Source organism: Arachis stenosperma, chromosome 5, assembly GCF_014773155.1.
Source record: "Arachis stenosperma cultivar V10309 chromosome 5, arast.V10309.gnm1.PFL2, whole genome shotgun sequence".
In the NCBI taxonomy this organism is placed as follows: domain Eukaryota; kingdom Viridiplantae; phylum Streptophyta; class Magnoliopsida; order Fabales; family Fabaceae; genus Arachis; species Arachis stenosperma.
This window is the reverse complement of record NC_080381.1, coordinates 138147966-138160904: the sequence shown is the minus strand read 5'-3', so window position 1 is coordinate 138160904 and position 12939 is coordinate 138147966. Positions and strand designations below refer to the sequence as shown.

Below are 12939 nucleotides of genomic sequence, written 5' to 3'. Positions count from 1 at the left end.
TTTCCTTCTTTTCTCCTTATAATTTCATCAGCATATTTGATACCCTTACCTTTGTATGGTTCCGGGGTCTCCATCTACGAATTGAAGCAGTAAACTGGCCAATATCAGATTCATTCATTCATTCATTCATTTCATTCATTCATTCTGGGGTCTGTAAGCGTCCTGATCATATTCATTCATTTATTTGTGAAACATGTAAGAGTTAATATATGTGTATGTATATGCATCTGGAAATGTATGTAGTTAAATAGTATAGATTAGAAGCAATTCAAAGATACAAGCATTGATCTAAATCAAAGCTTTTAGGATGCTACTACATCTGAAGCTCCATGACAAAAACAACAAATTCCTGAAACTACCAATGGGAAGTTAAATTCACCTACGAAAAAGCATATCCTAAATTCCTAATTACTAGGTTGTCTAGTCAACACCTAATTACAAAGCATACTCTTAAGTCTTAACAATGTTTTCCTGTCAAAGTTCATAAGAATTTAACATCTACATATGAGTAAAATTTTATAAATTTAACACCATAAGGCGCAAGCATAGTAAAAAAAAACATTTGTTTACTAATTACTGCTAATAGATCAAATCTTGTGGCAAGAGGTCTTGAGTCCCAAATAAAAGAGGGATCAGTAGAATGAAGTACCTAAAACATTAAAACAAAAAACTCTTATCTATTATTATTCAATTGAATCATCAAGTACTAGTTAAATGCAATAAACATAAATTAAAAGTGTCGTAATAATAATTATTATAAAAAATTTTAGTTACAAATATTCAAATTCTACAACTTATACATACAACTTATACATATTAATTTATCGCGCGGGTCTCATTCTAGTTCTGATTAAATTCTACTTCTAAGGTAAGAATTCAGCTCTCTCTCTCTCTCTCTTTCTCTCTTCCAAAATTAGAAGGAGAGACAGGAATAACATCTGCTGATAGAATCAATAAACCAAATTTTGGTCCTCATGGCTCTCTATTTTATCCTATTCTTTTGTTCTAACTTGTTACTAATTACTTAAGAATAATCATCATTAACCGATTAAAGTATAATTGTTAATCCATCAAATACTAAGAAACTTGTTTGTGAAAAATTTGTGTGCTATTAATCCTTACTTACACACTACTTCTCTTGTAAACTAATACTGTAATTTACTGGTAACTGTAGGGTCTTATTTAAACCAAAGAAAATATGGCTGCTGCTATTGTGGGAGGGGCATTACTCTCTGCTTCTGTTCAGGTGTTGTTGGATAAGATCATTTCCACTAGTGTATATAAAAAGTTTTACCCATAATTAAAGTGATCTGCGTGCAAATTAATAAATAAGATTACTTCAAACATTACAGAACAAAATGAGGAAACACCCAAAATTGAAGTAATCTGTGATCCAACAATAATAAGGAAACACCCAAAATAATCACAATGACCTGAACTTTTTCCTACGCCTACATGACATGGCAAGCATTTAAAATAACTTAAAGAACAAAAAACTGCAGAAGCATAACTCTGAAGAGGAATTGAATTTTAACAGGGTTGAAATTTTAAAAAGTTAAATCATACTCTACTATCTACCACAATAATGCAATAAACCCTAAACAGATAAACATATTGGGTGTTAATATTGCAATTCACATCAAAAACAGATTCAGTGTCAATATCCTAACTTACAACTAACTTCATTATATTATAATTTGCAAATACTAGCTCACTTTTTCATGACATTATCTTGAATAAATTCAAAATAAATTCACCAAATAACATATTTAGAACCAAAATTAGCATGATGAATAAACAGGAACAACAGTTAGTCAAACTAAGGGAACACCAAAAGTATTTAGGGCACCCTGATCTTCTGTATGCATAAATGAAATGCAGGGGTTTAAAACCACTTGCATGATTTCAGAAGAATTCATAGAAGTCAACCGTTGACAAGCAACTTAATTGCAAGCCAGAACCAAGGATTGACCATAATCTTTTGCACACACGACACTGGATATCTCGTCATACAGAAACATCATTACTAAGATTGAAAATATTGCTCTTGGTCTTCAATATAACAAGATATTGTCATAAAATGTCTAGTTGACCATAAGATGTGACAGCACCCATGGAAATCATGAAAACAAGTAAATATTTTAAAGGAACTAATAACATTGGCAAAGGAATTACCACACATATATATCACCTAATAACTGCTTCTAGTTCTATAAAATTTTGGTTCTTAATCTTCACTGCTTACATTCCTATGCTTGCAATAACATGCTACAAATGTTGTATCATCTAAAGTTCTCAACATTACGGTTGCAACATGCTAAGATCTAATCACTATAACTACTACTAGTAGGAATTACCATTCTTGTACCCAAGCCATATGATTCAAGCTCTATTGCACTCTTCTGGTCTATCTTTGTAATCATTGGTGTCATATTTTCCAGACCCTGCAGATAGAAATTGTTGTTTATATTTCCATTGACAACTAAGTCCGTAATTTAGTAACTTGCATATACGCGCTTATTTTTCCATTCACTTATTCCACAATGAAAGTTTTGCAAGCTATTAATAAATAAATATTGATCCAAATTTGTTGGAATAAAGTTTAAACAAAGAGAGAGAAAGAAGGATTTTAAAAAAAGACATAATGTCAATTGACTTTTAGCATTGAAACTTATTGTGACATAATGCATCAAACTTATCATTTTACAGTTCAATGTCAATTGTGACTTTTAGCAGTATATTTTCTAGTGCATTGAAACAAATTTTCAGCTGCTAATGTGATATGTAATTCTTGGACTTGATAATTTTGTTGACAAAACAGCAATAGAACACTAAAAGCAGCTCCCTCATTAAGTTTTTGTTATGATACCCCTCCCCTCCCAACAATCCCTCTACAACATCATTTTAAGATCTTAAGTACATCTAACTTTTCTAGTGGCAAAAAATTCTCTCATTAGTCAATACTTCATCATCTTTTCTTCGTATTAACTATCTCACAGCAACAAAATTCAGAATACACATAGTTACCATCCTATTAGACATGTATGTAACAATCTAAGAAAGCAATCTTATTTTAGTTGCTATCCTATTAGACATGTATCTAAAGATCCAAAAAATCATATGCTGCATGACAAATTTACTCCGAAGAAAAAAAGAACTAGAAACAATACTCTGCAGGTAAGTTTTTTGGTTCCAACACTATTGGAAATGGAGATACACAGGATCAAAACCACCTTCACATAGCCACATAATTTCCACGGAAAAAAAACTAATGAAGGTATATACATCATAAATAGAGCATCTACATCATAGATAGGGCATACTTAGGGTACTTTTGGCAGGGTAATAGGATGTCATAATTTATTTCCATCTTTATATTATTCATTCCTATTAGTACAATCCAATCCCATGACTACTATAAATAAGATTTCAGCTTGCCATCAAGCTAGTTCACCATACAAAACATATGTCATGAAAAGATAAAGTAACCACTAACTAAATAAAGTGAAAATTTCATTACTTTTACGATGGGATGGTCGCGAAAATCATTCTTCACTCCAGAAAATCATGTTCTAGATTCTTACTAATGAAAAAATCAACGCAACTTCATTTGTCTTTAAACTTCATCTAACAATTAGCAAAAATTAATAAACTTATGCAACAAGTAGTCATGATAAGGATGTTAGAATTTTATGCACCTGTATATATAAAGTTTGCAGCCAAAATAAAAGTGATCCGTCTACAAATTTGGATCCAACAACAAGAAGTAGCCAAAGTAAGGAATCACCCAAAATAATCACAATGACCTGAACTTTGCTGACAGAACAAAATGCTGCAGAAGCAAAACTTTGAATAGGAACCAAATTTTAACAAAGCTGAACCAGGCTCTCAACATAATCAAATGCAACGATGTAACGAGGGTTGTACGAGAATTTAACGCGTTTAACACTATTATCTCTTCGGTCATAAAAAACTTCCTCAGAACTATGGCAGCCGCTCAACATGAAGACATTTCCATTCTCAAATACAAATCGTGGAGATAGCCATTCAACACCGAGATGGTGAAAACTAATCTTTAGCAATTGAGTCCAAGAATTTTCATCTCCAAACTCCTTCATTTGCCATGCAATAAAATGAGTGTTCTGGTAATCATGAAGAAGATACAGGCTATTTCCCCAAACTCCCAGAGTTGGCTCTTCACTGGGGATCTCATCGATACCCTTTGGAAGCGGAATCTCTTTACTTGTATCCGATTTCAGGTCAAAAGAAACAAGCGTTAACATATCAAGTGTAACAGCATCCCAATCATAATCACTTCCATGCGGGGTACGGAGAGCTATCCAATTAAGAGTGCCACCGATGAAGTAGCCATTAACTTCAGAAGAAAACGGAAAAGCAGGAAAACTTTTGATCCTCTTCCATGAACTGCCACCAAAGCTATAAACTTGCGTAATCAATGTTCCAGAAGAATCCCAAATGATAGCCAGTACCTTGTAACTATCACTTGACTCATCATACCCAAATCCAAGAACATTGTGCATATCGACACGTAAGCACGGCGAGTTCTCTGAAATACCCCCTGTGAGAGGGTTCAATAAACGCACCCAGATATCACTAATATCGGTCTTGGGGTGGTCAAGAGCATGGGCCACACAAACCAACCCGTTGCATGAAGCCACAACCCAGTCTTCTACGTATAGGGAGTAGCGATTCTCTTGAGCAACAAGAGTGGATGATGGATTCTGGATGAAGGATTCAACGCTACTAAACACTAAGTCCCATTTTTTTCCTTCGCCGAGGGTGAGCGGTTTTGTTCGCGTAAGGAGGAGGATGCCATTTTTGGGTGAACGGTGGAGGTGAAGTTTGACGAAGTGAGGGTTGGAGATGATGGAGTTCCATGACTTGGACACAAGCTTCAGGCGCGTCAGAGGCTTTGCAGGAAGCCAAGAGAGGATCTCCATCACCACCACTTCACACAAGAGGACCGCCGCTGTTGGGTCTTCAGGCTCCATCTGCATTCCCGTGTGTCTGGTAATCTGGAGATTATTAACGCCGTTTCTGAAAACCAAAAATTTGTGATCGCGCACAAATTTGAAACTTGATCAAAATAGTGTCTTACAGTAGAGAAACTGAGAAAGTATTCTTTCAATTTACTTAGTACTTAGTAGTGGAATTTTAAGAAAAACCTATCCGATCCAATTTTATATTAGTAGTTCGGTTTGGTTCGGTCTTTTTACTGAGACCATCCGAACCAAACTAAACCAATTAAAATCGACTTGGTTTGATTCGGTTTATTCAGTTTTCAACTCAAAAAATGAATTCAGTCTCAGTTATTTCCCATGCACTAAAACTGTCCTATATTATTTTCAACAAAAACATATGCAACAAAATAACAAGTTTAATTTCACAAAATCATAAATACAGTCGTACAACATAATAACTAACAAAAATCTTGATACAAGAAGTTCAACAACAAAAGAAATTATAATACAATAATCCAAAAACATGAAAAGTTCAACACAATAAAAAGAAAAAAAAGTTGCTTCCGTTAATTTGTACAGCAAAGCAGCCATATTTTGATGTTTCCTAGCAAGATCTCAAAAAATTGTTCAGCAAACAAAGAACCTGAAATCAGAAATTGAGTTATAACAAATAATACCAAATAGGGTTGTATATTCAGGAAAAAATGAATGTTAAACAGTAGTATGAATGCTTAACTAAACTAAAAATGTGCCTCTAAAAGGTATTCTCGATTCTCAATCTTCAAATTAGGGGAACAGGGCCAAAATTAGAATCATAACAAGTTTTAGCAAATAAACACAGTTTACAAACAAAATCATTGAATACAACCAAACTGATTCCAAACAAGTAATCAACATGACTCAAATCATTAACAAAGTAGTAAAAACATAACAAAATTAAAATCATCAACAATTTTGTAAAAATAAGGGAAGCAGAAGATGGAACAATAATCAACCTCACTCAGAAAAATCAAGAAGCAAAAAAAAAAAGGCAAGAGACTGAAATTTTCATGTTGTGCACTAATTCCACATTCTTCCTCTTTCACCTTCTCCTTTCCTGCATTAGCATTGAATAAACAAGAAAATCAGAATCAACCCTAAATCACATAGAACAAAAAAATTCAGAATTAAAAAATAAAATCAGAATCAACAACTCAGCCATAGAATCAAGAACAAGCCAACCAAGTGTTCATCCCAAATTAGAATCAATAAGAATACTAAACCAGATTTAAAAAAATAGAATCAGAACAAAAAAATAAACCTGAGGCTTAGGCTCCATTACAGAGGACGACAGAGATGCTGCGACAGAGGGAGATGCTGCGACGGAGGCGACGAGGCTAGAAGAACTGGAAAACAAATTAAAATGAAGAATAAATTAAAAAAAATTAATAATAGCAGTGAACCAAGAAAACAAAATTAAAATAAAAAACACCAATCAATAATCAAGAAGAAAATTATAACAAAAATAGAAAAGGAAAAAATGGCAGATAGAGAATGAAAACTCAGAAAGAAAGTCAAGAATAAACCTGTGTGACGGAAGACACGGCGGCTGGACTGCGCTGCGCTGTGCTTCACGGAGGGCGATGGTGCGTGCTGCACTACTACTGCTGTTTCACTGCGTGGGAGACGATGGAGAGAGAGCGGGTACGAGAAAGGGAGAGGGAGAAGGAGGGGAGAAGGGGGAGAGAGGCTCCTTCGCGGCTGCTTCAGTCTGGACTCCGGAGGATGGCAGAGGAGAGTGGAAGACGAGGGTTGAGAGTGCAGAGTAGGGCAATAAATGTTTTATTTATATACCGGTTCGGTTTGGTTTGGTTCAGGTTTTCTTAACCAAAATTGAAAACCGAACCGAACCAAACAAAAAACTGCAAAAACATAATTTTTCGGTTATTTCGGTTTCAGATATTTTGATTTTCGGTTTTCTTGATTCGGTTAATCAATTTTGTTTGGTTTAGATTGATTTTGAACACCCCTAAAATAAAGTATTCTTTCAATTTACTTAGTAGTGGAATTTTATTTTTTATTTACCTTTTTTCTGTACAGGGGTACTAATTTTTTTATTTAAATATTAGGTTATCAAACAAAAAATAATATTTAAAATTTAATTTGAAAGATAATCAATTTATAGGGCAATTTACGTTATTAAATTGTTTCATCCTCAATATTACACAAATGCATTGTTTCAAAATCCAATACGCAAATACGTTGTTTTACAATTCTATATAAACCGCTACTACCAGTAGCGGTTTATAGGTGTGCATAAACCGCTATAACCAGCCGCGGATTATGTGTGTGCGTGTGAGAGGGTAAACCGCTGCTGGCAGCAGCGGTTTACGTGTATGCGTGTGTGAGTGTAAACCGCTATAGGCTATAGCGGTTTACGTGTAATGTGCTGCCTATATAGTCAAATTATACAAAATTAAATAAAAATTAACTAAGTTCCATACAAAACTAAATTCCATACAAAAGAATATGTATTAATAGAAATAATTAAAAATTTTATATGAATAATGAGTATTAAAAATTCCGTTATAAAAATATAACAATATGTATTAGAGAATATAAAAAAAAATCTAAAAAAACATATTACTATCAACAAACAAAATAAATGAAAAAATGATTAAAAAAATCAAAACTTATAAAAGAATACTAAAAATAATAGTACAAAAAATTATTTATTTATAAAACATGGCTATTAAAAAAATACAAAAATTCTGATAATTATTCTTGATTTTTTTATGACAAATAAAATCGAATAGCAAAATTAGCAAAACAATAATATTTTTTTAAATTATTTTTCAATTTAATAATTGAACAGAACGTAAAAACTACACTTAGTTATTTCCAGTGAACAAGAGTTAAAATATAGAAGTCATATTTGTTTTTAAGGAAAAAAACAGACAAACAAAAAATTCTGATATTTAACAAGAAAAGTCTAATTAAGATGTTACAGCGAGTACATAAAATCGACCATGATACATACGTCTATATAATTTATTTTAATATATAAATAATATTTTTAATCAAACATATACAAAATAAAAAGATACGTGAGTACATAAAAATAGGGAGATATATAGGTGTATTATACACATAATATATTAAAACAGTATTTTTTGTTCTTGTTTTTGGTGTAATTTATTCTCTAACTGAATTATACATGACCTCCATTAATTCTTAAAAGATAGTACAATTTACATTATTTTTTGAAAAATATATACATGTGACTTTTGTTTATTTAATTTTCAATAAAATTATTTGGTATAACATTTATATTTTAATTACAATATAAGGAGACGAAACTATATATATGTATTGACTATATAGGCACACTACACGTAAACCGCCTATAGCGGTTTACACTCACACATGCACACACGTAAACCGCTGCTGCCAGCAGCGGTTTACCCTCACACACGCACACACATAATCCGCGGCTGGTTATAGCGGTTTATGCACATCTGTAAACCGCTACTACCAGTAGCGGTTTATATAGAATGGTAAAATAACGTATTTGCGTATTGGATTTTGAAACAATGCATTTGCGTAATATTGAGGGTGTAACAATTTAATAACGTAAATTGCCCCAATTTATAATATATAAAAGTTGATACCAACTCTCTCCACAATGAATTTAAGCCATCTTTTCTTTGCTAACGATGTTACATCAGCAGTTCTAATGACTTGGCAAAAGATGAAAATCAACCAATCACTATTTAGTAAAATATTTTAAAAAAATTAAAACAAAAAAACACTTATCTATTATTATTCAATTGAAACATCAAGTACTAATTAAATATAACAAACATACATTAAAAGTGTCATAATAATAATAATTATAAAAAATTTCAGTTACAAATATTCAAATTCTACAACTTATACATATTAAGACTTTTACTACTCTTCATTTATTAATCTCTCATACTAATTGTAAAAAATTTCTTAAATTTAATTAACATTTTTATATGTGTTGAGTTAAGAAATTAACTAAATTAATTAGTGATGACAAATATTATTTTTTGCAAAATAAATAATTAGAGTTGTTTAATTAATAAGTATATATTGTTAATTATTTATGTTATGTTGCAGGCCAAAATTCAATTTAAGCAGCCCAAATGGTATGAAAATAATATGGCAAGGCTGGTGGGCTGGTAAATCAAGCAAAGCCCAAAAAGAAGCAAGCTATGAAATCAAAATGGGCCAAGCAAACCATATCAATACTCAAGCCCGATTTGCACTCAGCAAGCAATTCCCTCTCACTTGCTTTCCTCAACTTAACGTACACTTTCTCCATTTGGTCAGAGAAACACAGAGGAAGAGAGAGAGCTTCCTCCACACGCTACTCACCGAAGAAGAAAGAAAGAGAGAGATTAAGCTTGAAAGGCAAGAGTCTAATCAGAAAATCCAAACCAAATCCAGCTTAGGTTAAAGGTAACCCATTTTCTCTTACATGCATCAGATCTTCATCCCTTCTTTCCAACTCTCTGCTCTATCCGAAAATGGCATTCAAGGGAAAAGTTGATCTCTGTTCTTCACTGCTACAAATTTACGGTCACAAGAGATTCTTGGGGACCAAGTTGCATCTCTATGGTTCAGATTTGGTTGACCATTGGAAAACAATTTCGGTCACTCCTTCATGGCTTTTGGTCAAGTTGGAAAAGTCAGAAGCAAATGTTCTACTTTGATGTTTGAGAAGGAAAAGTGAGCTTGTGGGTTGGTGAAACTCAAGGCTCAAGGTGTTGACCTTGGAAGAAGAACCAAGGAACATGCAAGGAGATAAAAAGAAGCTGGCTGTTCACTCAGAAGCAAGGAGAGAAAACCAGAGTGTGAGAACAGTGTTCTGTGAAGAAGTTCCTCTACTTGGATAATGCTTACTTTCAAAGAAGTATTTGGCCAATACTGAAGAACTGTATCTGAGGTTTGCGAATCTGGTTTTGCACATAGCAAAGAGGCTGCTGATAAAGTCAATCTCCTTCATGTTTTACTGAATGTAATGAACTTTTCTAAGCTTATCTTTCTGTAATTTCTTGAGAGAAAAGGCATTGTGAGAAAGCTTGAGAAAAAGCCAAGAGTTGAAAAAGGCTGAGAGATACACTTGAGAACAAAGCCTAGAGTTGTTTACTGATTTCTTTAGGTTGGTTAAGTGTCTTGTATCTTGTACTTGTAAGGTATCCCTTTCTTAGTTGGGTTAGCACTAAGAGGTATAGTTAGGTATTAGCATAACCAATGTCAAGTTAGGTTAGAACTTGAGTGTGAAAGGATTGGGTCAATCCTGTGTTATTGGTGTATGTAATACTGTTAACTATAGTGAAATTCTTCCATAGTTGTGGAGGAGACTGGATGTAGGTTGCATAGCACAAGGCAACCGAACCAGGATACTTGCTAGTGTTAGCTTTTCTCTTCTCTGCTGCGTTCTGTTTTTTGATATTCATGAGACAAAAATAAATTGTCTCATAAATTTCTGCTGCTGAGTTCAAACAGAATCAAATCTGCAAAGTTATTTAAAAAGGGTAATAACAGCAACTTAAAAATAAGGCATAGATTTAACCCCTCCTTCTCTAAGCCTACCACAACCTTCAATATGTTTTTCATTCTCATTTATTTATTTTTTTAATTATTTACAAACAAAAAAACCACAAGAAAAGACAAAGTGTAGCCATTAATACAAATCAAAAAATGAAAAAAAAAATGCAGTTTTGTATAATTCTAATATAAATAACCTATGTCTTTTTAAAAAATAAATAAATTTAAAATCTATTTATAATATGTTCTCTAAAATATTTTTAATATAACATTTATTAAAATATACTATATAGTATAAATAATCTATCTCTCCGCGCATTGCGCGGGTCTCATTCTAGTTTTACTCAATTTTCGAAACTTGATATTCAATTTGAGAATTTCATATTGAATGTGTTATAATGATCAATTTTTAAATTTAAATGGATTAATATTCTTTTTTAGAAATCAACTTGAAAAAATATTATTGATCCATCGATGTTTCTTCTTTCGAAGCTAGTTTTAGTTTTTCTATGACAACTGCATTAATTGAAAGAATTTTTTGAACTATGAATATCATCAAGACCTAATTGTATGGGATATAAATTTTTAAATGATCATTTAGTGATATATGTAGATAAAAAGATATTTCAATTGTATTGTTAAGAAAAAGATTATTCAATTTTTTTAAAATATAAAACTTAAAAAAAATAGAATTTTAAATTATATGTTATTATTTAAATTAGTGTTTTAGTATTTTAATTTGATAAATAAATATTTTAAAGATTGATCATATTCTATAATAATAATAATAATAATAACAATAATAATAGTTATAGTTATGCTACACGTGTATAAAAAATAATCATTCGTAAGAATATATATTTAAATACAAAATATATATTAAAAATGAGTTAAAAAACACATACATTTATACATAAGTAATTTGGTAGCTAATTTTTTATGTACATATAATATTTTTTATAAAAATTATTATCGTATTATATATATTTTGTCCTACTATCAAAATTTTCTGGATCCCTCACTAAATTCACCATGGTTGACATGTATGTTGAAATTGAAACTTCAGCTTATATTTCTGAGATTCTAGGCAAAGATAAGCTACAGAGGAACTCGGTGATGGTCATCCGTTTTGATATAGTATTAAGAAAAGTAGTATTACACAGTACTTTGTTATATTTCCTTAAACCAAGTTTCATATGGGGTGAGGTAAGATTGATGAAATGCGCTCCACTCTTACTCAATGTGAATGGTCATTTTCTTTCTATTTGTACTTGATGAAACGTAACTTACTGGTGTGGTTTTGAGAACCAAATAACTGGTGCATTTTCATAAATTTATCGTTTAATTTTTTTATTATTATTTTTATACAAACTGTACTTATAATTTAACTGTTTCTGTATCTTGGACTCTTGGTGCAGGAGGCGGAGTGGTGCTTCTTTATGCTTCTAAATATGACGATGTTAAATTAGTTGTCAACATCTCTGGACGCTGTGATCTGAAGATAGGAGTTGAAGAAAGACTTGGAAAAGGTTATATGAAAAGAATTAAGAAGGACGGTTTCATTGATGTGAAGAATAGGTCAGGTAACTTGTCAATTGATCATGCTGTTTCAATTCCTCTAAGATTGGATGAGGTAGTGAGAGATATTTAACAAAAAAATTCAGTGTCCATAAATTTCTCATTATCCTACGTAGGTACATGATTATGTTTTATCTTTATGATTATATGAATATGAGGGAATTTGCTATTGCAGTAAGTTTTAATCACCCTTCTGCCACTTGTTGCACATTCTTTGGTTCATAAATTTGTGTGTTGAATTTACATGGTCTCTGTTTAAAAAATAAAAAAATTATAAAGCAGAGGCAATGAAATGTAGGATAATGACTAAAAATCAGAGAGGCAGCTTGCAAGGTTAAATATCTTATGTGACAAATAAAAAATTGTTTCATTTTGATTCCCCCTAATCAAGTGGTGAATTCATTGCAGAATGTAACAAAAACATAATCTACCGTGCAAAGAACATAGAGGAGTTATTTCGAGTAGACAAATTATGAATGAGTGTGATATATATAATTCCGTACGTGAAAGATGATTTTGCTTGGAAGGTTATACTGCAAATAAAAATTAGTAGTAATGGTATGAAATTAACCCTAACACATAGATGTAGCTAATCTGAAATCACATAATGTATGATAGGGTCCTTACAGTTCATGGTTCTTCAGACACTGTTATTCCTGTTCAAGATGCATTGGAGTTTGCCAAGATTATACCAAACCACAAGTTACATATCATAGAAGGTGCTAATCATTTATACACTAATCATCAAGATGAGTTGACCTCAGTTGTCGTGAACTTCATAAAGGAAAACTTGCACCAAGATAGTGGTGCTGATAGCTAG

The 12939-nt window shown here is 32.0% G+C and overlaps 2 protein-coding genes across 4 annotated transcripts; one reads left to right on the top strand and one right to left on the bottom strand.

Annotated features, from left to right (window-relative positions):
- LOC130979746 (F-box/kelch-repeat protein At3g23880-like) lies at positions 1-6768 on the bottom strand. Of its 3 annotated transcripts, XM_057903276.1 has the most exons (5): positions 6548-6768; positions 6283-6367; positions 5978-6078; positions 3699-5058; positions 2011-2444 (listed from the first exon to the last, which is right to left on the bottom strand). In XM_057903276.1, the coding sequence occupies exon 4, from the start codon at positions 5016-5018 to the stop codon at positions 3867-3869; it is 1152 nt and encodes a 383-aa protein (XP_057759259.1). In that variant the 5' UTR covers positions 5019-5058; positions 5978-6078; positions 6283-6367; positions 6548-6768; the 3' UTR covers positions 2011-2444; positions 3699-3866. The 3 variants fall into 3 exon arrangements, with proteins under 3 accessions (XP_057759261.1, XP_057759260.1, XP_057759259.1); XM_057903278.1 differs by lacking the exons at positions 5978-6078; positions 6283-6367; positions 6548-6768 and adding an exon at positions 1-162 and having other exon boundaries at positions 2358-2444; positions 3699-5285; XM_057903277.1 differs by lacking the exons at positions 5978-6078; positions 6283-6367; positions 6548-6768 and adding an exon at positions 1170-1310 and having other exon boundaries at positions 2358-2444; positions 3699-5285.
- A 4805-nt stretch (positions 6769-11573) lies between these two features.
- On the top strand, positions 11574-12939 carry LOC130981512 (uncharacterized). The gene is made up of 3 exons (XM_057905103.1): positions 11574-11703; positions 11960-12124; positions 12725-12939. The coding sequence occupies exons 1-3, from the start codon at positions 11574-11576 to the stop codon at positions 12937-12939; spliced, it is 510 nt and encodes a 169-aa protein (XP_057761086.1).